This window comes from Chaetodon trifascialis, chromosome 14 (genome assembly GCF_039877785.1).
Source record: "Chaetodon trifascialis isolate fChaTrf1 chromosome 14, fChaTrf1.hap1, whole genome shotgun sequence".
Classification (NCBI taxonomy): Eukaryota; Metazoa; Chordata; class Actinopteri; order Chaetodontiformes; family Chaetodontidae; genus Chaetodon; species Chaetodon trifascialis.
The window spans coordinates 26,874,889-26,900,912 of record NC_092069.1 but is presented as its reverse complement, the minus strand read 5'-3'; the positions used below and the strand labels follow the sequence as shown (position 1 = coordinate 26,900,912).

Here is a 26,024-nt window from a genome sequence, read left to right as displayed (position 1 = left end):
GTCCACCGGTAAGACCCCCGCGGAGGCCTCCCTCAGTCTGTGTTGGAGGACTCTGTGGACCTCTGTGACCCCTCGCCCGCCTCTCCACAGACTTCCTGGTCCTCCATCTCGGCGACCTGGTCCGCATGGCGTTCATGGCGGCGACAGACCACAGTGACCAGCTGCGGCTGGCGGGTCTCCAGACCCTGCTGGTGATCATCAGACGCTTCTCGACCATCCCCGAGCCGGAGTTCCCCGGTCATGTGATCCTGGAGCAGTACCAGGCCAACGTAAACAGATACCCAGTAATTATACTCGAATACTGTGAAAAATACTTCAAACGTGTGAAACTCAAAGAAGTCTGTGTGCGTGTGTGTGTGTGCATGTGTGTGCGTGTGTGTGCGCCAAGTGTGTGTGTGTGTGCGTGTGTGCGTGTGTGCGCCAAGTGTGTGTGCGTGTGTGCGTGCGTGCGGTTGTGTGTGTGTGCGTGCGTGTGTGTGTGCGTGCGGTTGTGTGTGTGTGTGTGTGTGTGTGTGTGTGTGTGTGTGCGTGCGTGTGTGTGTGTGTGTGCGTGTGTGTGTGTGCGTGTGTGCGTGTGTGTGTGCGTGTGTGCGTGCGTGTGTGTGTGTGTGTGTGCGTGTGTGTGCGTGCGTGTGCGTGTGTGTGTGTGTGCGTGTGTGTGTGTGTGTGTGTGTGTGTGTGTGCGTGTGTGTGCGTGCGTGTGTGTGTGCGTGTGTGTGTGTGTGTACCTGCCTGCAGGTCGGAGCTGCTCTCAGACCAGCCTTCAGTGCTGATGCTCCTCCTGATGTCACAGCCAAGGCCTGCCAGGTGATCAATCATCAATAATCGTGTTAATGACTGACAGGTAACTGTTGATCTCAGGTAAACGTTCACCTGTCAGTCAGTTTGCTCTCCAGGTATAACCAAGTGACAGGTAGACTCCTGATTGGCTGCTGAAGGTGAACCTGTCTGTCTAACGCAGGTGTGCAGTGCCTGGATAGCGAGCGGCGTGGTCAGCGACCTCCGTGACCTGCGGCGCGTCCATCAGCTCCTGGCCTCCTCATTGGCTAAAGTCCAGGCTGGGAGGGACCCGTCCAGCCAGCTGTACAACGAGGCCACTGCTACCATGGAGACGCTGGCCGTCCTTAAGGCCTGGGCTGAGGTGAGGTCCCTCTTCTTCAGTGTGGACGTTCTTGATGTCTCACCAGATGACCTCGATGCTTTGAGACATTGTCCAGTAACACAGATTAAACACGGAGCTGGACTGAGTCGTCACGGTTTGTGTCTCAGGTTTACATCGTGGCCGTTCAGAGCAGTGGACAAAAGGAGAGCCACGATAGGACGGCTGACCTGTCGCTTTCCTCGCTGGCCAATGACGGCTCGGGCCCCGAGTCAGGAGGGGCGGGTCTTCTGAAGTTGGTCCAGTTGGATCTGTCGACGCTGAGCCGCCTGTGGCTGGCGGCGCTGCAGGACTACGCCCTGCTGACCCTCCCACAGGAGTACGCATCACAGTTACCTGCAACAGGTGAGAGGCGGGAGGGAAGGGAGGCGAGACGTCTTGTCGGGACGGATGATGTGGACCTTTGTCCTCTCGTCGCTGTTTGTTTCATTGAATCTGAGGAAAGTTTAGAAAGTTTCTTCATGGAAAGAGAACTCAAGTACTTCACTAGAAGTACTGTTACTTCAAAGTACACAGAGGTCAGTCAGCAGACCAGGACATGAAAGGAGTGTTTGTTAAAGCTTCTCCTCCTCTTCCTCCTGCAGGAGGTTCTTTCTACACAGCAGAGACAGTGAAACAGGCCAGAGCTCATTACTCCTCCTCCTGGGCTCCCATCCTCCACGCCACCTCCCTGTGGCTCCACAGCACCGGTCAGTGCTCCTCCTCACTGCTCCTCCTGCTCCTCACTCCTCCTCACTGCTCCTCACTCCTCCTCATGCCTCCTCACTGCACCTCCTGCTCCTCCTGCTCCTCCTGCTCCTCACTGTTCCTCCTGCTCCTCACTGCTCCTCACTGCTCCTCACTCCTCCTCACTGCTCCTCATGCCTCCTCACTCCTCCTCACTCCTCCTCCTGCTCCTCACTCCTCCTCACTGCTCCTCATGCCTCCTCACTCCTCCTCACTCCTCCTCACTGCTCCTCACTGCTCCTCACTCCTCCTCACTGCTCCTCACTCCTCCTCATGCCTCCTCACTGCTCCTCCTGCTCCTCACTGCTCCTCCTGCTCCTCACTCCTCCTCACTGCTCCTCACTGCTCCTTATTCCTCCTCACTGCTCCTCACTCCTCCTCACTGCTCCTCACTGCTCCTCACTCCTCCTCCTGCTCCTCATGCCTCCTCACTGCTCCTCCTGCTCCTCACTGCTCCTCACTCCTCCTCACTGCTCCTCATGCCTCCTCACTCCTCCTCACTGCTCCTCCTGCTCCTCACTCCTCCTCACTCCTCCTCATGCCTCCTCACTGCTCCTCCTGCTCCTCACTGCTCCTCACTCCTCCTCACTGCTCCTCATGCCTCCTCACTCCTCCTCACTGCTCCTCCTGCTCCTCACTGCTCCTCACTCCTCCTCCTGCTCCTCATGCCTCCTCACTGCTCCTCCTGCTCCTCACTGCTCCTCACTCCTCCTCACTGCTCCTCATGCCTCCTCACTCCTCCTCACTGCTCCTCCTGCTCCTCACTCCTCCTCACTCCTCCTCATGCCTCCTCACTCCTCCTCACTCCTCCTCACTGATGTAAGAGGTAAACAGGTGTTAAACCGTCAGGTGTGGCTTGCAGGTTTTGTGATGTCAGACGACACGCCCGCCAACCTGTCCAGACCGGCCACGCCCACCTCCATGGGACACACCAGCTCTGTGGGCGGAGCCAAGAGTCCAGAGGACATCAACGCCGACAGGCTGCACCTCATACTGGGTATGAAGTGGCTTTAACTGAAAGCTGAACTCGTGTTACATTTGGCTTTTTCTGCATTGAGTTTGGTTGCTGCCGTCTTCGTCCATCAGGGATCAGCGTGGAGTTCCTGTGTTCTCCACACTCGGCGGACCAGATGGAGAACATCACTTCCTGTCTGCGAGCTCTGCAGGCGCTGCTGGATGTCTCCTGGCCCCGAGCCAAGATCGGAAATGACCAGGTGAGACCCAGCCGGACCTGAACCCAGACCCGACTTCAGACCTGAATCCAGGTCAGAAATTTGACTGTTATCCAGATCAGACTGTTGGCCCTGATGTCCCTCTGTCTGTCTCTGGCTGTCTGCCTGTCTCTGTCCATCCCTCTGTCTGTCCCTGTCCGTCCCTCTGTCCGTCCCTGCCTGTCCCTCTGTCTGTCCCTCTGTCCGTCCCTCTGTCCATCCCTCTGTCTGTCCCTGTCCGTCCCTCTGTCCGTCCCTGTCCGTCCCTCTGTCCGTCCCTGTCCGTCCCTCTGTCTCCAGGCTCTGAGCGTGGAGCTGCTCAGCGTCCTCCACCGGCTGATGGTGACCAGAGAGTCGGTGTCGGTTCAGCTCGCCGTGTTGGATTTACTGCAGCAGATCGTGACGGCGGCTCAGGAGCACGTCAGGGAGAAACGCCACAGCGCTGAGGGTGAGCGCACGCTTTCAACGCACCATCAGACACGGTTTGGACTCTGGGGGACAGTTTCATGTCCTCCATCAGATTGGATCAGATGGTAAACGCACAGAGGACTGTCTTTATCCTGATCGCTGCTGTGTCAAACTTTGTTGTTCCACAGTGGACGACGGTGCGGCGGAGAAGGAGACGCTGCCAGAGTTCGGCGAGGGACGGGACACCGGCGGTTTGATTCCTGGACGCTCGCTGGTGTTCGGAGCGCTGGAGCTCTGCCTCTGCGTACTGGTCCGGAAACTTCCACAGCTCAGCCCCAAACTGGCCGGAACCAGCCCAACTGGTATGAGGAGGAGGAGGAGGGGGAGGAAGGGGGGAGGAAGAGGGGATGTAGGGTGGTACAGAAGGGTTAGAGGAGGAGTTAGATGAATGGCAGGAGGAGAGGAAGGAGCAGGAAGTATGAGGAGGAGGAGGAGAGAAAGAAGAAGAAGAAGAGATGTAAGTCAGTGCAATGTCCTCCTAAGTGACTGTGTGTGTGTGTGTGTGTGTGTGTGTGTGAGTGTGTGTGTGGTCAGGTCCTGGAGGTTCGGTCTGGAGTCTGACTGACAGCGACTGTCACCTGGTGTCTTCTGCTCTGTGTGTCCTCTCTGAGCTGCCATCTGTTTGCTCCCCAGAAGGTGAGGGTTGGAAAAAGACCCACAATCCTTTGCATGCTAATGCTAACATTAGCATTTTAACGTTACCATTAGCATTAGCAGAGTTTGTGACTGATTGTCCTCCTGCAGGCAGCGTGTCCATCCTCCCCACTGTCCTCTACCTGCTGCTGGGAGTCCTCCGAGAGCTGGTCCACCAGCCCAGTACACACACTGGTAACACACACACACACACACACACACACACACACACACGCCATGGTGTGTGAGCTCCATAGTTCTTTAATGATTCTTTTCATTCAGATTTTTTCCTCCATCAATCAATCGATCGTTGTTGATTATAGTGAGCGATGTTTTTCCCAGGTTCCCCGGTGGCAGCGGGCTCGGCGGGCGGTGCCGGTCTCGGTTCGGTGGTCCAGGCGGCGCTTCAGGCTCTGAAGTCTATCGTGACGTCTCCAATGAGCCGACAGGAGAAGAGCCGAGGAGCCTGGAACCTCCTGCTGAGATCAGCTGTGAACACCCTGCTGGGACTCTGGGACGCTGGTACGAACACACACACGCACGCACGCACGCACACGCACACACACACACACACACACACACTGCGACCAGTCCTCCAAACGTACTGAAACATGAAGACACTCGAGTGCTTCAAAGATTTATACACGGAGGACAAAATTCATCGGCGTGAGGAGAGCGGGAGGCTAAGCTAAAGGTGTGCGTGTATGTGTGTGTGTGTGCGTGTGTGCGTGTGTGTGTGCGTGTGTGTTTTCAGCAGACTCTGCTGTGGACCAGGTCAGCCTGCTCACCGCTCTGACCGTCTTCCTGCTGTCTGCTGGTCCGGACGTCTGCACCGTCGAGCCACTTCACTCGCTCTGTCTGCGGCGCTTCACCGCCAGCATGGACGCCAAAGACCCGCTGGTCAGTGCACGACACACACTTCCTGTTTCCTGAACGATCTTCAGAGCAACAAGACGGTTTACAGACGAGCAGCTTTGTTCTGAAGAAACACGTCAGAGTTTGTATCAGAAAGACGTTTAAAAGCACGACGTGTTTGATTGATGACAGGATCAGTTCAGTTTGACCTCTGACCTCCAGCAGATCAATGATTATCATCAGCTGATCACTGATCGTCGTCAGCTGATCAACGATCGTCAGCTGATCAACGATCGTCAGCTGTTCAGTGATCATCATCAGGTGATCACTGATTGTCAGTTGATTAACGATCGTCGTCAGCTGATCGATCGTCAGCTGATCGAATGTCAGCTGATCAACGATCGTCGTCAGCTGTTCCTCTAAAAGTCAGAAATATCAGAAGCATCAAAAAAACCAAACTGACAGTTTGTGTGCTTTTAGTTTGTCGGCCTTCATCTCGTCTTCCATGAATTTCGCCGAATTGTCTGAAGAGTTCATTGTGACGGCGTGAACCAGCAGCCTGCTGGTCTGTGTACTGGTTGAACTGGGACACAGTGACGGTGGTTCACGGTCTATTCTGGGACGGACAGAATCAGGTCACGTCTAAATTTAAAAACAGTCTGAATGTTTGAAATTCTGGAGATGAAACCGAAGTCGACGAAACTTCCACAGCTGACGGACGAGAAGACGAGGTTATTGATTATGGAGACGTACAGACAGTGATCAGGATGATTATTGATGGATGATCAGTGAGCATTCATCACAGCAGAGTTCATTTATGGACTTTTAAAGACGTTTCAGAGACAGTACACACGATGTCCATCATCAAATAGCAGAGCGTCCATGTGTCTGTCCTCATGTTAGACATCAAACAGTTCATGTCTCTTTACGTCTCAGACTGACGTCCGAGCTGCTGTCTTCAGCAGCAGAGTTCGGTTTGTGATCGCCGTCTCGTCTCTGTTGCAGGTTGTGAGTCGCTGTCATCAGCTGTTGACGTCGGTGTTCCAGGCTCCACCCGCTGTGGCCGTCCCGTACATCCAGGCGCTCGGACCGCCGCTGGTCCGCTTCCTCCAGGTACTGAGCCAGACACGTGCGTCCTCGTCCGTCTGTCCGCTGCTGTCTGATAGATCAGTTAACATGTAACGTGTCTCCTCCTCAGAAGGCGGAGAGGAGTCGTCCTCAGAGTCCAGAGGAGCTGCAGGGAGTCCTGGAGGCGGTGCGAGCCATGGAGGCGCTGGTCCAGGCCGCAGACGAGTCCCAGCGTGAGTCCACTCAGCTGTGCTGAGGCGCTTTGAGCTGGATGTGTGTCTCACAGGACGTGGGTCAGGGTTAACCCTGGGCCTGAATCACAGCGCCGCCATGTGGACCGTCGGGCGGCGCTCGCACGTCATATCAGTGACTTCTGACATCACTTCCTGTTGGTGCAGAATGTTGCTGACTTTCTGTGAATGACGCCACATTTTCTGACCCTCAGGTCCTCAGCTGGCGGCCATCTTGCTGCCCCTCCTCATCTCCTTCCTCCTGGATGAAAACGCTCTGGGCTCGGCCCCTGCGGCGTCCCGGTCCCTCCACGAGGCGGCGCTCAAGGACCTGATGCGCCTCGGCCCCCAGCACTCTGCCGTCTTCAGGTACTGAGTTTGTTCTTCTTCAGATGTTTCTGTGCGATGGCTGACGGTCAGAGGAGGCGAAACTGTCTTCATCGTCTTCATCGTCTTTAAGAATCACTGCGTTACAAACGTACAGATGAAAGGGAAAAGAAGCTGCGTTCAGGTGAAGTCTGGAAAGTTGTGTTTCAGATGTGTTTTTTGAGCAGGACCACATCAGTCCTGTTTCACTGATCAGGACTCTGTGAAGTCCTGGTTCAGGACTGAGGCGGACCTGGTCTGAACAGTCAGGAGCCGTCAGAGCCGCTCACACTGTTCGACTTGTTTCATCTCATGTTCGTGTCTCTTTTGTTGTATTTTTCTTTCATTTTCAGTGTCTGTTTTTTCCTCCTGAAAGGTTTTTTCTGAAGATCAAAATCCGCTCTGATCACTTCTGATCAAATGTATCGGTCTGGATTTGATGTCTCTGTCCTCTTCAGGTCTCTCATCGCGTCGTCTCCTCACCTGAAGTCTCGTCTGGAAGCCGCCGTCAAAGGGAACCAGGAGAGTCTGAACGCTAAAGCTAGCAGCGCTAACGCCGCCTCCCGCAGCGCCGCCAAGTCCTCCCCCAGCATCACCCTGAAAACCAACTTCCTGTGAGACGGCTCATCACGGCACGGTGCGTTCACTGTCCCCTCAGACAAACGGCTGCTCTGCTGTCTGGGAATCTGAACGGTCACGTGAGGAGGACACGCCGCCATGTTGGAGGAATGACAGGATGGGAAAAAAGCCATATTATGACATCACTTCCTCTTCCAAGATTACTGGCTGAATATTTTAACGTTCAAGGCGACAATCGTTGGTGTCATCGTGGCGCGTCCAACATGGCGGCGTGTTCCTCTGTTCGTTCTGTCATCAGAGACGATGAAGATTCAGTCCTTTACTTTGAAAATACGAATCTTGTTCACTTCCTGTTCTGCTGATCCTTTTCCAAACCGTCCGTCGCTCTCAGCTGTCAGTTCCTCGATCACCTGACACGACGTCTTTTCAGTGGAGGCTGATGTCGCCATGGCAGGAAGCAGGAAGTAAAAACAATGATGCTCAGGTGTGTTACACCTGTGATGAGCTCCGCTGGACAGAACGTCGAGATGAGGCGATTAGTTTTACTGAAACAGGTAATCAATGAGTCAAAACAAACAAAACAACAACGTCCCAAAGGGCGTGAAACTGCTGCTTCAGAGGTCAACGGTCATGACGGATCAATAAAGTTATTGATAGGATGCAAACAGATCCAGATGGAGCTTCAGAGAACGTGTTGAAGGCTGATCATCGTCATCGATTGATTATCAGTTGATAGTTGTCGTCCATCGGTGATCAGCTGATCATCATCATCGATGATCAGCTGATTGTTGTCATCGATTGATCATCAGCTGATTGTTGTCATCCATCGATTGATTGTCAGCTGATCGTTGTTGTCCATCGATGATCAGCTGATCGTTGTCATCCATCGATTGCCAGCTGATCGTTGTCGTCCATCGATTGATTATCAGCTGATTGTCGTCATCGATTGATTATCAGCTGATCGTTGTCATCCATCTATGATCAGCTGATCATTGTCGTCCATCGACGATCAGCTGATGGTCGCCGCTCTGCAGTGAGAGCTGCTGGACGGTTGGTTGATCTGTCAGCAGTGACAGGAAGCGCTGATGGTTTCTGTTCTTCTCGTCTCTCTGACGTTCAGACGTTCATTCGCCACTTCAGCGTTTCCACATGTTCAGCAGCTTCAGCTGCTCTGAGATCAGCTGTAACCGCTTCAAAGTCCACTGCAGACGTGACGAAGAGACAGACTTCATCGATTGGAACACGTCTGTCCTTCTGTCCTTCTGTCCGTCTGTGAGGTTCAATCCAGAATCAGAAGAATCAAGAAGAAACATGAAGGAGACACATCGTTCAAACACACACACACACACACGCACACACACGCACACATAACTGAAGGATAAGCTGTTAATTTTCATAGCATAATAACATTTTGTGTGGTAGAATAATAATTATCAGGATGAAGTTAATCATGGGAAAAGTTTTTTTTTTTTGTTAACAGTCAAAGTTCTGAGTTTAAAGTTTGAGTCTGAAGAAGAATCAGCTGATCGTGACGACTTCCTGCTCGTCTCGTTCAAGTTCCACATGTTCAGAATGTTTACGTCGCTCTGCTGTTCTTCATCAGCAGCTGAAATATTGAATATTTACTGCACCAACATTTTCTCGTTGCCATGACGCCACAAACGAGACGCTCTCTAACGAGTCAGACTTCTGTTGGTTCACTTTAATCATCAGGACAAACTTCAGTCTCACAGGTTTTACTTTTATCAAACGAGTAGTCTACAGTGGGCGACCAATCACAGGGGAGCACTCTGAGGCTCCTCTGACACCTGGACTCCACCCGCCCGGGGGTGTACGGTACGGTTAAAGCAGCGCTGTCAGTGAAAGAGAACGGTCAATCACTTCAGGCTTTTATTTTGAAATCGTCTTCATGTACTTTCAGGAAGCAGTCAGACGTCTGCAGCAGAATGAGCTGCGTGTTCATTTTAACGATGGAGGTCAAAGGTCACGTTGACTTGTCTTCCCGTGACCTTTGAGTGAAGGTCAGTGACGAAGAGGAGCTCAGAGTGAGATGAAGAGCGTCTTATTTTTTTAGTGGAATGATGATTTGTTGGGTTTCAAGCTGAAGACTTTGATTGTTATCAGTCATATGGTGGCCTGGAAGGGACATTGAGTTTTCTGCACTTTAGTAGAACAACACTACAGTGTCACGATGTCCACACGGTGTCCACACAGTGTCCACACAGTGTCCACACGGTGTCTGGGGGACAGAGGACGCTGCAGACAGGAAGCTGAAAGAATGTAAGCGTGTGGTTTTAAAGGACTTTTATTTTCTAAATGTGAATGTTCATATCAGTGAAAAGAGTAAAAACACTAAAGATTTACCTGCAATAAGTTTGTCACCAGGTGAGCCTCAGCAGACACATAATCACCAGGCTCACCTGGCTCACCTGGCCTCTGCTCTGAGATCTGTACAGGTGTGACCTGAATGAATGAGGTAACATGTTTTCTAACAGCAGATTGAATAAAACCTGTTTTTCTTCAGCTTCACTTTCCACTTTTCTTTCTTCGTCGTCATCGAGTGAACAAACTCTCCTGACGTGATGAGATGAAGAGTTTTCAGGTAGTTTCAGAGGATCGATGGTCGGTTCATCCTGAAGGGACACGAATGAGCGTTTCATCGCAATCAACAGCTAAGATGATCACAAAGTCAACCTCGTGGTGGCGCTAGAGGGTCAGTCAGAGGATCAGCGGGCAGCCGGTTCATCCTCTGGGGATCAGACATGTTTACAGGGTTTGTTAGCTAAAAACTTCATGAGAAAAATAAGAAACTCTGATTTTGTTCTCTTATTTTTTGTATCTTGTAAAATACATAAGAACTTGATTTTTTATTACCTGCAGAAAAACTGCTTTTAATGGATTTAATGATTTTAAAAAACATTTAACCTGAAGCAAAACACTGCTTTTAATGATCTTATTTAACGGTGAAAAGTGAGTCCGGTCAGTCGCCTTCTGATGAACGTGGAGGAAGAAAAAGTCCAGTGTTTTGCTTTTTAATGCAGTGGAGGGAAAGTAGAAGAAGAGTTCATGTGTTCACGCTCAGAATTAAAAATAAATGATGTGAAAATGTACAGACTTTAAAGCGCGTGTCAGCTGACGTCCTCCGTGCTGTGAAACTTTTTGGAAACTTTTCTTTGATCATTGAGGAAGATGTCGCAGCGCCCCCTGGCGTCAGCTGCGGCGCCTCCGGATGGTGCATTCACGTACTGTCGCAAACCCCCAAATTCAAGATGGAGCATGAATAAGTAGTTTTGTTTTTGTGACAAATAAAATGGAGTCTGTTTGTAGGGCTAAGATATCAAAGCAACTCCTATCAACTACAAGTGAATGATGTTCAGAGAAGGAGGTTTAACATCTCTTTAACATGATGGACTACAGGTCATTCAGTAAAGATCATGACACTATTTTAGATGAATAAATGCCTGATAAATGTCATTGTGTAATTCATAGTAAACACTGGTCCTGGTGCGTTCATGTCTTTTACAGTTGATTTAACTGTTATGACTTCCATAGAATATTCAGTCATTTGTATTAAAATTAAATTTAGCCTGACATATATGATTCCCAACTCTATAACAATGACTGATAACTTGATTTTTAGTAAAAAAAAAAAAGAAAAAAGAAAAAAGAAAAAAAGAAAAGAAAAAAGAAAAGTATTTTTTCGCTTAAAACTGCAAAATTAATTTATTAATTATTAATTTTTCTTATTTGATATTATTTGAAAAACTTTTCTACTGATGAACACAGCACACACATATGTTTATACAAATGACTGGCAAACACTCGCACAATAAGAAGGAAATATCATAAAATAAGAAGGAAAAAAAAATACAGGGCAGACAATAAAATAATTGGTTAATGTGATTAACGTCGTTGGTTTCGTATTTCCGAGCTGAGGGGCAGTACGTGAACGCGGCAGAGGCAGTCGGCTCAGCTCTCCATTTCAGTCCGGTCTGTTCTGTTTATCGCCTCGCCGTCCACTCTGACCTTTTTAGACCCGTTCCGAAGAAATGGGAACGCCTTGACTGAAACCCCGGCATCGGCGATAGACACGGCTCTCCCCCCCTTCAGCAGGACCGAGAAGATATCTTTTCATACCTCAGCTGATCGTCTCTGTGCCGAAAAGAAAAATCGGTGAGTGTCTCACCCCGCAGTAAAAGCGAGCCTGGGCCGGTGTCGCTCGTCGTTGGCGTCCGCAGCTGCGCCGCGGCCTCTCGGCTCTCTCGGAACTCTAGTCCCGCGGTTCACGTTTGGATTCCGAGGCCGCGGGCACATTCAGCTCACTGAGCGGACATTAACGTCTCTATGAAAATACCCAAGCCTTGGTAACGTCTATGTTTCTAGTCGAGGCCGTTCAGTAACGAGGGGTTCATGTCTGTTACGTGAGGTTTTATCACAGAAACGCGAGGACGCTGCCGTCTCTGCTAACCTTAGCGTTTGCGGTAGCTAGCGAGCTGCTAGCCGGCTAACAGTGGCCGGGTTTCGGGGCTTGTAATTATTTTCTGTTTCGGGTAACAAACCAACATATGATCTCGCCTAACACCGTTGGGGTCCTGGCCATATGTTTACGATATTTTTGTGAGTTACAGTTTGTTTTACAGGCCTGACAACACCGCAGTTGCTAATCAGCGTCGGTTAGCTAGCCTTCTCTAAGCGAAGCTAACTGCTAATGCCTGAAAGCTGGCAGTAACTCTGTGTAAGTTGGCCATTAGAGCCTGCGTACCCGCTGGACAGCTAGCCAGAAAGCAAGTAACGCATCCCTGCTGTATCCTCTTACGTCTACGTGTGTGATGATGAAATAATCAGGCTCCTTCTGCCCCGGACAGATGATGAAACTTGGGGTCACACAGCTAGCTTGCTCAGATGTGGCTGATCATGTAATTTTCCGAGTTAGCTCGTAACAAGTCGAGTTTCTGACGCTGTGGAAGTTTGAAGTGACAAACAAAGGAGGTTTGTTTCAGTCGAGCAGAAGAACATGGAAATATAATCACGAGAAGCAGAAGACTGTTTTGGCATTTACACACCGGCTGCATCTTATTTCTCTTCTTCCTCTGGATTAATGCACTTTATTCGGTGAGGAAGGTCCGCCCGGTAGCTCTGCTGGAGCTTTCTATCGTCTCTCACGGTCCTCCGCCTCACATGTAGGTCAGCTGCACATGGTAAAATTAGTGTTTTCATCTGAGAACTTTAAGGACTTTAGTCCATGTGGCCTTTAAGTTCCAGCTTTGTCTGGTAACTTCAGGGTGTTGTTAATCTGCTGTGAGCAGAAACCGGAGAGCTTTGATGAGCAGTGATGTGATCAGAGAGCAGCAGATCTCAGGGTCACGGTGGAGCTTTTCCACCCGACAAATGACATGTTTGGATGTCAGTCAGCGTCAGGCTTTCTTCCCTTTGACCTGCTCGTCAGTCAGTTTTCTGTAGGTGAGCCCTGATCGTCACATGATCGTTAACGGAGGATCAAACCAGGTTCTGTCTCACTGCTGCTCGTCTTTAGGACACAATGAGACATTTGAAGACGTCGCTTCAGGACTTTGTGATGTGCGTTTTCACCAGTTTCTCCATAATCCTTTGGACTAACTGTCACACCGATCAGCAGGTGATGCATCATGAAAATATTTGCAGCAGTTTATTACGTAAAGGTCGTCACACTTTGGGCTGTGGAGACAGGACTTCAGACTGGGTGTCTGTCCCTGCTGGTGTCTGTCCCTGCCGGCGTCCTTCATCACCATCCTCAGCTCGTGTGTTAACGCAGACACGCAGCGTCAGGATGTGAGCGATCCATGTTAAAGTGTCCTGGTCATAAAACTCAGTGTCTGACTTTCCTCGTGTGGTACAGAGCGGCTTGTTCAGCGACACCTTGAGTTCAGGTATCGGATCAGTGTCAGGACAGAAAGGTGGAGTGAAACACCTGATTCAGACCCTCCGTGTGCTCTTTGTTTGAAGCACGCTGAGGTTTTGGACATGACTCAGAAACAGACGGAACTGTGGTGATTATAGTCCTGTCCGTCTCTGTGAAGCGAGGACGTTAAGTGGACAGAACGATGGTGAAGACGAGGGAGCAGAACTGAAGTCTGAGGAAGTGCTCTGTGAAAATGTCCCCACTTAACGGTTTCTGTCCTCGAGTCGCAGTGTGCGTGCGTGCGTGCGTGTGTGTTTGCTAATTGTTGACCTCTCTGGACTCAAAGTGGACTCAGGACACTGTGAGGGGTTCAGGGTGTCTGCCTGGGCCGGCCTCACAGTGCTGCTGAGCTCGCCAGAGGCCTGAGGGGGGGGACGGGGGAGCAGCTCAGGACGCTCTCTGGCAAGTTGTGATGATTAATCTGCTGATAAGAGGATCTGTCCCGCACAGCCTGTGTCTCCACAGAGAGACAGACAGACAGACAGACAGACAGACAGACAGGCTGGTTGGCTTCAAATTAGGCCCTAATCAACTTAGCCTGGACCCACCGCACTCCCAGCATGCCATGCTGCCGAGCGGCTTGCCTGCTGCTGTGGACAGGCGGAGGCCCTTTGACCTCACCTCCACCTGGTCATGTCCATGTGTAGAGCTGCGTCAGGTGGTCGAGGAGGTTCATCCTGCAGCTGTTTTGGTAATCAAATGATCATTGAATGGTTTCACAGCTGATCCGTCAAACTGGTTCCACGTCCTCACATGTGAGACCTTCAGTCACAGCGAACTGAATGTCTGACTGAACGAGACATTTAATGAAGTCACCTTGTCCTCAGACGCTTTGACGAGCTTCGAAGGAAGCGGGTCGGGACTCTGTTGAGGGGACGTGAGACGAGGGTCAGGTGACAGACGCAGACAGCTGGAGGCGTCTGGAGGCTGCTCAGTAGCTTTGCTAATGCAGACGCAGAAATCACATTTTAAGGTTCGTGAAGACGTTCTGGAGGTGATTTTTTGTCAAACATGCAGTTTTCACAACGAGCCTTTGATTTTCAGAAGGCAGTGGGGCGTTTTCAGCGTGACTAAAATACATTTATTCCTCTCCTGTGATCTCTGTAGCTCATTGGTCGACTGAGTTGTCTCTCAGGTTGACGTTGAGTGTGAAGGCCGAGCGTCGTCACACACCCTCAGCATGGATGGACGATGGTTTGTGTGTCTGCAGACTCAGAAAGTTGTGAGATGTCGACTGAGTGCGACCTCGCTGCTGACGAACACTTCCTGTTGTCAGGCAGAACACAGGAAGACTTCCAGCGTCTCTGAGTGATGAAGACGTGTTTGTCTTCTGTGCCATGAAAGCAGCGGCGTTGACCTCAGAAATGAGGGACAGTCAGACATCAGACGCCCCCCCCCCCCCAAACCAGCTTTTCATATCGAGGCCTCAGATCTGCACAGTTCAGTCTCCGGTGGAAGCTGTGCAGCGGCTCTGAACGCCGCCCACCTGTTGGACTAATGGCGGCGTGTGAAAGCTGCGGGCTAACCGATTGGCTGTGGCCCTGATTGGCTGCAGCTCTGATTGGCTACAACTCTGTTTGAAGGCAAACCACATCGGACATCACTCTGCGTGAAGCTCGCTCGTCTGTGACGACGACATGGACTTAAATCAGCTCGTCAGATCCTGAACTTCCTGAACTTCAAACCGCTGCAGGTCGTTCAGGTGTGGACTTTCTTCTGTCTAGTGTCCACATACGCTCTAATTAGACGTGCGTCTGTCCACCTGGAAAGCTCTGGCAGCCACCCAGGGATTACCCACCTCCCTCTACAGATGGCACGCAGCGAGCGGCCGTCGTCTGCTCGGGGTCGGCCGTCGGTTTGGTGGAATGAAAGGCTGTTTTTGATTTGCTCAGAGTTAAACCTGAAGCGCTGACACTCTGCTGAGCTGGAAGGCCGTCGAGCCTCGTCCACCCCGTCCCGACACGTCTCCCCGGGCTGAAGAGGAGAGCAGCGTTAGCTCCTCACAGGGAGGCTGTGATACAGCTGCAGACGCCGAGCAGCTGAAGTTAAGACAACACAGAACAAATGGTGTGAATGCAGCTGATCACTCAGTAAAGACATTTTCCTGACGTGTGGTTTGTTAAAAACTGAAACTTAACACGTCCTCCAGTCCTCAGCTCAGACAGCCCCCCCCCCAACTTTGCTGTCAGTGAGTAAACAGTAAACATCACACTCGGCGTGGGCGTGGTGTAGTTCAGGTGGACGGACACGTTCGGTCCGTCCGTCTTGTTAACGGCTGAGTCAGCACGTGTTTGTCTGTGGAGTCACAGAGAGGCTGGGTTTGTTGTCTGTGGAGCTCAATGAATTATGGGTATTTAATTATGGGCTTAATGCATCTTTTACCAAGTTTGAACTGGATCCAAGGAGGAGCTGTGTCATCCAGGAATTATCCACTGCCCTGGTGATTCAGTAATCGTTTCATTGTGTCTGAATGAGGTCGCCATCTCTGTGTGATGTCACTTCTTTAAATCATCACTTCTTCTTCACTTTGTTTGTTTGCAGGTGAAGAGACTACATGTCCCAGAAACCCCTGTGAGAGTAAGACGTCCTCCCTGTCTGTCTTTCCTCTCTCCCTCCGTCCGGTTGGTTGGATGAGTCCCAAACAGCGACAGAACTTTGAGCAGTGATTGGGCGCTGAGCCAGACCGGGCAGCCAACGGCGAGCCAGGTGAGAGGTCAGGTGATGCAAATGACCGTCAGAGCCGGAGTCAGGTGGATCTAATAATGAATGGCTTAAAATAGAGCTCAGTGTCCGAGCTGTGAAGTGGACGTGTCCACCGTCCGTCCAGGACTATGAGGTTCAGGCTTTCAAGCTGGACGGTGTGAACTCAGAGTGAGAGGTCACCTGGAAAGCTCTGAGCCCTGCTGGTCAGGTTGTCCCAGCCGGTCAGGTCCTCAGGTGGGACGGAGCGGGACATGTGACTCAAACACACTGATGTGTCAGCAGTGATGGTTTCATCTGACCTTTGACTCAAAGCTTTTTCATCAAAAGTCCACCTGAGTCACATCCAGCAAAGTTTAGTCAACCAAGCTCGACAGACAGCCTCGTCTCAGCTGAAGCAAACATGGACGCTTTAGTGTTTAAACAACATCTGTCCCAGAAATCAAGGACGACGCTGTTTGAAACTCTGTTGAAGCTTTTCTGTACTTAGAAACACTGACATGAAGCCAAAGCACAGAGCTGAGTGTGTCTGAGACGCAGTGACACACACGCACACGCACACACACACACACACACGCACACACACACACGCACACACACACACACACACACACACACACTCTGCTGCTAAAGGAGTTCGTCCTGTGTGTCTTTGTCCCCTCAGGCTAGCCATCATGGCGGACGTGGACCCAGACACCCTGCTGGAGTGGCTGCAGATGGGTCAGGGCGACGAGCGCGACATGCAGCTCATCGCTCTGGAGCAGCTCTGCATGCTGCTGCTCATGTCTGACAACGTGGACCGCTGCTTCGAGACGTGAGTCTTCAGCTTCTCATCACGAGCGACAGACGCGGCCGGTGTTCTGGAGGTCGGCCGTCGCTCACCGTCTCTGTCCTCCTCCTGTCTCTGCTCCAGGTGTCCTCCGCGGACGTTCCTCCCGGCGCTCTGTAAGATCTTCCTGGATGAGAGCGCCCCAGATAACGTGCTGGAGGTCACGGCCAGAGCCATCACCTACTACCTGGACGTGTCTGCAGAGTGCACCCGGAGGATCGTAGGAGTGGACGGCGCCATCAAGGCGCTGTGCAACCGGCTGGTGGTGGTGGAGCTCAACAACAGGACCAGCAGGGACCTGGCCGAGCAGTGTGTCAAGGTAGGAGGACGGAGGAGGACGGAGGAGGCGCAGGCGCAGTAGATGAGATGTGTGTTTGTGCTGAAGGAAGCTTCAGTCTGAGCGAGGAGCGATAAGTGCTGTCGATCGATCAGGAGCGGAGCCTCAGGCAGGAGGTCCACGCCACAGGACACTCGTCCTCCTCATCAGGCCTCAGTTTGTTTGGGTCTCGTGTCTCCGCACTGATCTGTTGTGCTGGTTGAGACAGACAGATGCAGTTTGTCCATCAGTCCGTCTGGTGCTGTTTGATCTCGTCGTACTTTCATTTTTCCAGGTTTGGTCCAATAAACAGGAAACCTGAAATTCTCAGCATTGTGTATTTTGTCCTCTTTGTGTCTTTGAGGAGACGAGCATTCGTCCGTTTCAAACCGTGTCTTTTGTTGAGCTGCTTCAGGTTTGACATGTGACTCAGACGGGTGGAGATAAGAGCTTTTCACACTCACCTTGAACACGTGTGTCATCCAGGTGCTGGAGCTCATCTGCACCAGGGAGTCTGGCGCCGTGTTCGAGGCCGGCGGGCTGAACTGCGTGCTGAGCTTCATCAGAGACAGCGGACACCTGGTCCATAAAGACACGCTGCACTCGGCCATGGCTGTGGTGTCCCGACTCTGCAGCAAGATGGAGCCTCAGGACTCGTCTCTGGAGACCTGCGTCGAGTCTCTGTCCAGCCTCCTCAAACACGAAGACCACCAGGTAACTGCGGCGTGGGCGGGTTGTTTCTCAGCAGCTGGTCTCAGTAGAACTAACCACTTCCTGCCCTCCAGGTGTCAGATGGTGCTCTGCGCTGCTTCGCCTCATTGGCCGACAGGTTCACTCGCCGCGGCGTGGACCCCGCCCCTTTGGCCAAACACGGCCTGACGGAGGAGCTGCTGTCCCGCATGGCAGCCGCCGGCGGCATGGTGTCGGGCCCCGCCTCTTCCTGTAAGCCCGGCCGCACCTCGACGGGCGCCACCCCCTCGGCCCCGGACTCTAAGCTGAGCAACCAGGTGTCGACCATCGTCAGCCTGCTGTCCACGCTGTGCAGAGGCTCGCCGCTCGTCACGCACGTGAGTGGTCTGACAGGAAAGCAGAAGACGTTACGGCGGAGGGAAAATGTCCGTCTGACGTGATCTCCTCTCCCCCACCTGCAGGACCTGCTGCGCTCGGCGCTGCCCGACTCGATGGAGTCCGCTCTGGGAGGAGACGAGCGCTGCGTGCTGGACACCATGCGGCTGGTGGACCTCCTGCTGGTGCTCCTGTTTGAGGGACGGAAGGCGCTGCCCAAGTCCACGGCGGGGTCGACGGGGCGGATCCCCGGCCTCCGACGCCTGGACAGCTCGGGGGAGCGATCGCACCGACAGCTCATCGACTGTATCCGCAGCAAAGACACGGACGCTCTGATCGACGCCATCGACACGGGAGGTAAGAGCACGCCTGCTATGGACAGGCTGTCCCTCAACACGTGGACACTGTGGAACAGTCCTGTGGACAGATGTCTACGTCCTGATGCCTCACAGCCTGACATTAAGTCCCTCCTGTCTTCTGTTGCAGCTTTCGAGGTGAACTTCATGGACGACGTTGGACAGACACTGCTCAACTGGGCTTCAGCTTTTGGCACGCAGGAAATGGTAAAAAAAAAAAAAGAAAAGAGTTTGAGTTCCACTTTGTTTGTCAGCAGGTCGGTCCACCGCTTCATGGTCTGCAGAGGACGAACCACAGCCGAGTCCTGTCCAACGTTTCAGACCCCGATCTGAAACTCGTCGCTGATGTCTGTCTCCTGTTGACGCTTCACTTCGACCAATCACGCGTTTCTGTTGCAGGTGGAGTTTTTGTGTGAGAGAGGAGCCGATGTCAACAGAGGTCAGAGGTCGTCCTCACTACACTACGCTGCCTGCTTTGGACGTCCACAAGTGGCCAAGGTGAGAGACACAGAGAGAAGACGTGCACGCACACACACACGCTGTGAAGACAACATTCATCAGTTAATAGTGTGTGTGTGTGTGTGTGTGTGTGTGTGTGTGTGTGTGTGTGTGTGTGTGTGTGTGTGTGTGTAGACTCTGCTGCGTCATGGAGCCAACCCTGACCTGAGAGATGAGGACGGGAAGACTCCTCTGGACAAGGCCAGGGAGAGAGGACACAATGAAGTTGTGGCTATCCTGCAGTCCCCCGGTGAGACACTGAGACACTGTCCACTGTCTGGACTCTGAACACGTGACATGGCATGCAGTCCACTGCAGCAGTGACCCTTTAATGTGTCCAACTGTCCCTCAGAGCAGAATCAAGGCAGTGAGACAAAGTCCCTCATTTCTCGTTGACAGAACAAAGGCTGCGTTCCAACATGTTAATGTAGTACTTGTACACACAAGCAGCAAAGAATGTGGAGTATTTCCACTCGAATGCGCTGTCCTCTGTCCTCTGTCTGTGCGACGGTGTGACGGTCTTCTGCTGCAGAGGATTGTGGGTTAGAATAGGCAGAAAAGACGAGACGCAGCAGGACATCCTGGTGTTCTGGACACGCTGTGTGTTGGGACAAACTTAATCTTCTGGTAACTAGATAGTGTTTTAGTGTGTGTCCTGGACATCTGTCCTCCTTCTTCTTCGTCTCCTGATGAGCCGTCATGAGTCTCGTTGTCTCAGACGTCCTCTCAGCAGCTCACAGCGTTTGAGGACCTGATCTTCCTCTTCTTCCTGGTCGAGCTGCACATCGCCCTGAGATGTTGTGTGTGTGTGTGTGTGTGTGTGTGTGTGTGTGTGTGTGTGTGTGTGTGTGTGTGTGTGTGTGTGTGTGTGTGTGTGTGTGTGTGTGTGTGTGTGTGTGTGTGTGTGTGTGTGTGTGTGTGTGTGTGTGTGTGTGTGTTGTAGGAGACTGGATGTGTCCGGTGAACAAGGGCGACGACAAGAAGAAGAAAGATGTGAACAAGGAGGAAGAGGAGGGCAGCGAGCCCAAAGGAGACCCAGAAATGGCTCCGATCTACCTGAGGAGACTCCTGCCTGTTTTTGCACAAACCTTTCAGCAAACCATGCTGCCTTCTATTAGGTGAGGAGGACGAGGACAAGGACGGGGACGAAACTGTCCCCTGTTCTCACTGAATACACATAACATTCACCATCATCCTTAAAACACCACTGATTTTATTAAGCACACAGACCAGACCATGTGGTCCTGGTCCTGCTTTCGTCAGTGTGTCTGAGTGTGACCCCTGACCTGGACCACGCAGTCCTGGTCCTGGTTCTGGTCCTGGTTTCTTCAGTGTGTGTGTGTGACCTCTGACCTGACGGCTGCTCGTGTTCTGGCTGTGTGTGTTCAGGAAAGCCAGTCTGGCTCTGATCAGGAAGATGGTTCACTACAGCAGCGAGGTCCTGCTGAAGGAGGTGTGTGACAGCGAGACGGGACACAACCTTCCCACCGTGCTGGTGGAGATCACTGCTACTGTCCTGGACCAGGAGGTGCGCACACACACACACACACACACACACACACACACACACACACACACACACACACTCTCCTAAGAATGACCCATAATGCCGTGACGTTAACACCTTCTCTGGAGCTCCTGGGATGTGAACCTGTGACCTCTTTGTGTCTCAGGACGACGACGATGGACACCTGCTGGCTCTGCAGATCATCAGAGACCTGGTGGACAAAGGTGGAGACGTTTTCCTGGACCAGCTGGCTCGACTGGGAGTCATCAACAAGGTGTCCACTCTGGCTGGACCAGCGTCTGATGACGAGAACGAGGACGAAGCCAAACCTGAGAAGGTGTGTGTGTGTGTGTGTGTGTGTGTGTGTGTGTGTGTGTGTGTGTGTGTGTGTGTGTGTGTGTGTGTGTGTGTGTGTGTGTGTGTGTGTGTGTGTGTGTGTGTGTGTGTGTGTGTGTGTGTGTGTGTGTGTGTGTGTGTGTGTGTGTGTGTGTGTGTGTGTGTGTGTGTGTGTGTGTGTGTGTGTGTGTGTGCTTGTGTTCTTGAATGTCTGTCTTTGTGAGAACCAGTTTGACTGTTTTCACCTGAACTGTCCTTCGCTGTCGCAGGAGGAGGAGGTGCAGGAGGACGCCCGGGAGATCCAGCAGGGGAAGCCGTATCACTGGAAGGACTGGTCCATCATCAGGGGGAGGGACTGTCTCTACATCTGGTCGGACGCCGCGGCGCTCGAGCTCTCCAACGGCTCCAACGGCTGGTTCAGGTTCATCCTGGACGGGAAGCTGGCCACCATGTACTCCAGCGGGAGTCCAGAGGGGGGGTCGGACAGCTCGGGTACTGGACACTCAGAGGACACGCACTCACCTCAAGTTTTCCGTCTTTTTCTCTGACTGATCTCCTCCCTCTCTGATCTCTCCTCCTCTTCTCCCCCTCTCACCTCCTCTCCTCCTCACCTCCTCTCCCTCTCCTCCTCTCCTCCTCACATCCTCTCCTCTTCTCCTCTCTCCTCCTCACCTCCTCTCCTCCTCTCACCTCCTCCCCTCACTTCCTCTCCCTCTCTTCCTCTCCTCCTCACCTCCTCATTTCCTCTCTCCTCTCCCTCTCCTCTCCTCCTGTCCTCCCCCCGCTCAGAGTCTCGCAGTGAGTTCCTGGAGAAGCTGCAGCGGGCGAGGAGTCAGGTGAAACCGGTCACAGCCAGCCAGCCCATCCTGTCCAGCGTGGGTCCCACCAAGCTGACGGTGGGAAACTGGTCTCTGACCTGCCTGAAGGACGGAGAGATCGCCATCCACAACTCGGACGGGCAGCAGGCCACCATCCTGAAGGAGGACCTGCCGGGCTTCGTCTTCGAGTCCAACAGAGGAACCAAGCACTCGTTCACGGCGGAGACCTCGCTGGGTGCGTCTCAGCTCCACGACTCTTCATCAACACAAACTCCAGAAGTGTGCAGTTTCAAATGTTGTAGTTTGAATTCAGCCGATTTTACTCCGATAAAAAGTTATTCCAGCAGCAGCTCTGAGCTCTGAGCCGAGGTCGAGGTTCATCCACACGCCGTGAGTTTAGGAGGTAGAAATGAACACTAAGAACAAGTGATTGAATCCTGTTAGCTGATTTAAAGAGCTGGTGACATCATCAGCGCCCTTTAACTGGTTATTAAAACACATGTTCCCGGGCCATCAGCTGACCTGTGGGGAGACAATCATTGGTTGAGACAACCGTTAGAACCAGTTTCAGACAGTCCAGCATGTCCCTGCTGTCCATCAGAATATTGACGTTGGTCGTGTCTCTGGACAATAATCCAGATTAACGTGGACTGTGTGTGTGTGCAGGCTCAGAGTTTGTGACGGGCTGGACGGGGAAGCGAGGACGGAAGCTGAAGTCCAAGCTGGAGAAGACGAAGCAGAAGGTGAAGAGCATGGCGAGGGAGCTGTACGACGATCACTTCAAAGCTGTGGAGAGCATGCCCAGAGGAGTGGTGGTGACCCTGAGGAACATCTCCACGCAGCTGGAGTCCTCCTGGGAGCTGCACACCAACCGACAGGTACACGACTCACAAGCCGCTGCGGGTCTGGACTGAGTCCAGGGTCTCACCCTCCATCTGACTTTTCTCTGCTGCTGTGTGTGAACAGTGTATTGAAGGAGAGAACACGTGGAGGGACCTGATGAAAACTGCTCTGGAGAACCTGATCGTAGTTCTGAAGGACGAGAACACGATTTCTCCGTATGAGATGTGCAGCAGTGGCCTGGTCCAGGCTCTGTTCACCGTCCTCAACAACGTGAGCATCCCGCCTTCAGCTCCGAACACGACCGTGTCCTTTTCAGACGTACCGTCACTGAGACGTCTGTCCGTCTGTCTTTCTGTCTTTCTGTCTGTGTGCAGAGTGTGGAACTGGACCTGAAACATGATTGTAAGCCTTTAATGGAGAGGATCAATGTCTTTAAGGCGGCTTTCAGCGAGAATGAAGACGATGAAAGGTAACGTGACCAACACCAGCTGACGTGTTCACGTCCTGACCTCCTGCACGCCCACTCAGGTGTTTAACGACTCGTGTGTGCTCCTGTGAGTGCCGTCACATGAACTGTGTGTGTGTGTGTGTGTGTGTGTGTGTGTGTGTGTGTGTGTGTGTGTGTGTGTGTGTGTGTGTGTGTGTGTGTGTGTGTGTGTGTGTGTGTGTGTGTGTGTGTGTGTGTCTGTGTGTGTGTGTGTGTGTGTGTGTGTGTGTGTCTCTGCAGTCGACCAGCTGTTGCCTTAATCCGTAAACTGATAGCTGTCCTGGAGTCCATAGAACGTCTACCTCTGCACCTGTACGACACTCCAGGGTCCTCATACAACCTGCAGGTGAGTCGCCGTCTGTCCTCGGTCCAGCGTTTCTGCTGATGACGTCCTCTGAAGGACAGACTCACAGCGTGTTTGTGTGTTCCAGATCTTGACGAGGCGGTTGCGGTTCCGTCTGGAACGAGCGCCGGGTGAGACGGCTCTGATCGACCGGACGGGTCGCATGCTGAAGATGGAGCCGCTCGCCACCGTGGAGTCTCTGGAGCAGTACCTGCTGAAGATGGTGAGGACACGCTGAACACACACACTCGACCTGACACACAGTTATGAGACTGTGATGATTACCGTGATGTGAAATACGGGTCACTTTTAACCTCCGTCCTCATCTTTGTCCTCCAGGTGGCGAAGCAGTGGTACGACTTCGAGCGTTCGTCCTTCGTCTTTGTGAGGAAACTGAGGGAGGGACAAACCTTCACATTCAGACACCAACATGACTTTGATGAGAATGGAATCATCTACTGGGTGGGAACCAACGCCAAGTGAGTAAACGTGCTCCAGACAAACTTTGTTTTTTATTACTGCGGTTTATTCAAGGAAAACTGAGGACGTTTTTATCAAATCACGCCTCATCTCTGCTCCACTCAGGACGGCCTACGAGTGGGTCAATCCTGCTGCCTACGGCCTGGTGGTGGTGACATCATCAGAGGGGCGGAACCTCCCCTACGGGCGCCTGGAGGACATCCTGAGTCGGGATAGCTCCGCCCTCAACTGCCACACCAACGATGACAAAAACGCCTGGTTCGCTGTCGACCTCGGCCTCTGGGTCATTCCCTCAGCGTACACCCTGAGACATGCCAGGTACCAAAACAAACGCACCCAGAGTCACAGCAGGTAGCAGAACAAACACACCCAGAGTCACAGCGGGTAACGAAACAAACGCACCCAGATTCACAGCGGGTAACGAAACAAACGCACCCAGAGTTACAGCCGGTAACGAAACAAGCGCACCCAGATTCACAGCAGGTAACGAAACAAACGCACCCAGACTCACAGTGGGTAATGAAACAAACGCACCCAGATTCACAGCGGGTAACGAAACAAACGCACCCAGATTCACAGCAGGTAACGAAACAAACACACCCAGAGTCACAGCAGGTAATGAACACACATCTTAAAACAGGTAACAAAGAAAATCAAATACATTCAATGCGGCTTTCTTTCCTATCTGCTCCTCCTCCTCCTCCTCCTCCTCCTGCTCCTCCTCCTCCTCCTCCTCCTGCTGCTCTTCTTCCTCCTCCTCCTGCAGGGGTTATGGCCGTTCAGCGTTGAGGAACTGGGTCTTCCAGGTGTCGAAGGACGGTCAGAACTGGACGACTCTCTACACCCACGTAGATGACTGCAGCCTCAATGAACCGGGGTACGTCGCTCCTCTGATCAGTTAATCAGCTGTTTAATCAGGAAGTAGAAGAAAGTACCCAGAATTCCCCACTAATCCCACCAACAGGTGAACGCTGAGTCTGGTGTCTACAGCTGTCGTCTGTGCGTTGCAGGTCGACGGCCACGTGGCCTCTGGACCCGTCCAAAGAGGAGAAGCAGGGCTGGAGACACATCCGGATCAAGCAGATGGGGAAGAACGCCAGCGGACAGACTCACTACCTGTCTCTGTCCGGACTCGAGCTGTACGGCACCGTCACCGCCGTGTGCGAGGACCAGCTCGGTAAGACCGCCGTCTGCTCTGTCTGCGTCAGACGGACTAGACAAACAGTCCAGCGAGCTGCCGTCCGAGCGGCTCAAATATCACATGAGCTCAAGAACGTTTCATGTCCTCTGTGTTCTGATTCGTCCTCTTGTGTCTGTCCCCTGTTGGATTGTCCCTCTGTCAGCTGAATGTTTGACAGAAGCCTTCCTCTCTCCGTCCTCCTCTTCAGGTAAAGCTGTGAAGGAGGCGGAGGCGAACCTTCGCCGCCAGCGCCGCCTGTTTCGCTCCCAGGTGATGAAGTACATCGTCCCGGGGGCGCGGGTTGTCCGTGGCATCGACTGGAAGTGGCGCGACCAGGACGGGAACCCGGCCGGAGAGGGCACCGTCACCGGAGAGGCCCATAACGGTAAGAGGCGTCCAGAGAGGACAGACGTCCTGAAAGCTTGTTTTCATTCGTTCGTCCCGCAGCTTCACAGGAACAAGGACTCCAGAACCAGCTCGGTGCGTCCACAGTGACTCGCGTTTCACGCCTTCTCTCGTCTTCAGGTTTCGTTCGTGGGGGTCCGGCTCCATGTTTCTGCTCTCAGGCTCGACTGTGGGAAGATATTTGTGCCATCAGGTTCTGAGTTCAGGATTCGTATTTTCAGAATTTAAAATTCAGACATTTGGTGGAAGTTGTTTAAATGTAGATTCAACTGTGAGACACTTCAGACACTCAAACGAGCTCTGAAGAAAAGACGGTGCTGAAAGGTCAGTGCTGGTTCCTGAAGGCACCACGAGTCTCAGAGAAAACTCAGAATGGCTTCAGCACAGTATGTTAAACTGCTCAAACCGTTCCAGAAAGACGGTGCAGATTCAGGTTGAAACTTGCTGCTGGTTCAAAGATCCGCCCACAGTCAGCGTTCATGTTTCCATCTGTGATCAGCTCCGCTCTGCCAAACAGGATCTCAGGAGGAACAGTCCTGTTCTAACCCTTTCCTCCCTGAACTCTCCTACACGCAACCTCTGACGTGACCTCTGACGGCTCGTTAGAAACACTGACGAGGAGTTTAGA

At 52.4% G+C, this 26,024-nt stretch overlaps 2 protein-coding genes across 4 annotated transcripts in view; both read left to right on the top strand.

Moving 5' to 3' along the window:
• Positions 1-9,817, top strand: part of heatr5a (HEAT repeat containing 5a) — a 23,327-nt gene extending 13,510 nt beyond the window's left edge. For 2 of the 3 annotated variants that reach the window (XM_070979840.1, XM_070979839.1), the window contains 18 exons: positions 1-8; positions 91-269; positions 739-807; positions 962-1,141; positions 1,270-1,504; positions 1,744-1,848; positions 2,748-2,882; positions 2,972-3,099; positions 3,397-3,544; positions 3,693-3,866; positions 4,099-4,200; positions 4,309-4,392; positions 4,540-4,719; positions 4,952-5,097; positions 6,058-6,165; positions 6,251-6,353; positions 6,566-6,719; positions 7,175-9,817. The exon at positions 1-8 is cut by the window's left edge and continues 232 nt beyond it. In XM_070979840.1, the coding sequence (XP_070835941.1) occupies positions 1-8; positions 91-269; positions 739-807; positions 962-1,141; positions 1,270-1,504; positions 1,744-1,848; positions 2,748-2,882; positions 2,972-3,099; positions 3,397-3,544; positions 3,693-3,866; positions 4,099-4,200; positions 4,309-4,392; positions 4,540-4,719; positions 4,952-5,097; positions 6,058-6,165; positions 6,251-6,353; positions 6,566-6,719; positions 7,175-7,334 (2,398 nt within the window). In that variant the 3' untranslated portion in view covers positions 7,335-9,817. The remainder of the gene's footprint in view (positions 9-90; positions 270-738; positions 808-961; positions 1,142-1,269; positions 1,505-1,743; positions 1,849-2,747; positions 2,883-2,971; positions 3,100-3,396; positions 3,545-3,692; positions 3,867-4,098; positions 4,201-4,308; positions 4,393-4,539; positions 4,720-4,951; positions 5,098-6,057; positions 6,166-6,250; positions 6,354-6,565; positions 6,720-7,174) is intronic. The other variant, XM_070979841.1, reaches the window with a different exon arrangement.
• A 1,434-nt stretch (positions 9,818-11,251) lies between these two features.
• Positions 11,252-26,024, top strand: part of hectd1 (HECT domain containing 1) — a 25,595-nt gene continuing 10,822 nt past the window's right edge. Inside the window, exons 1-25 of the mRNA XM_070978830.1 lie at positions 11,252-11,468; positions 15,775-15,939; positions 16,598-16,747; positions 16,847-17,081; positions 17,565-17,792; positions 17,864-18,145; positions 18,230-18,500; positions 18,630-18,706; positions 18,899-18,997; positions 19,133-19,247; positions 19,941-20,115; positions 20,387-20,525; positions 20,671-20,841; positions 21,110-21,332; positions 21,630-21,893; positions 22,325-22,536; positions 22,625-22,771; positions 22,876-22,970; positions 23,229-23,334; positions 23,420-23,554; positions 23,671-23,810; positions 23,917-24,129; positions 24,578-24,688; positions 24,822-24,988; positions 25,200-25,376. Of these exons, the coding sequence (XP_070834931.1) occupies positions 16,608-16,747; positions 16,847-17,081; positions 17,565-17,792; positions 17,864-18,145; positions 18,230-18,500; positions 18,630-18,706; positions 18,899-18,997; positions 19,133-19,247; positions 19,941-20,115; positions 20,387-20,525; positions 20,671-20,841; positions 21,110-21,332; positions 21,630-21,893; positions 22,325-22,536; positions 22,625-22,771; positions 22,876-22,970; positions 23,229-23,334; positions 23,420-23,554; positions 23,671-23,810; positions 23,917-24,129; positions 24,578-24,688; positions 24,822-24,988; positions 25,200-25,376 (3,922 nt within the window). The 5' untranslated portion in view covers positions 11,252-11,468; positions 15,775-15,939; positions 16,598-16,607. The remainder of the gene's footprint in view (positions 11,469-15,774; positions 15,940-16,597; positions 16,748-16,846; positions 17,082-17,564; positions 17,793-17,863; positions 18,146-18,229; positions 18,501-18,629; positions 18,707-18,898; positions 18,998-19,132; positions 19,248-19,940; positions 20,116-20,386; positions 20,526-20,670; positions 20,842-21,109; positions 21,333-21,629; positions 21,894-22,324; positions 22,537-22,624; positions 22,772-22,875; positions 22,971-23,228; positions 23,335-23,419; positions 23,555-23,670; positions 23,811-23,916; positions 24,130-24,577; positions 24,689-24,821; positions 24,989-25,199; positions 25,377-26,024) is intronic.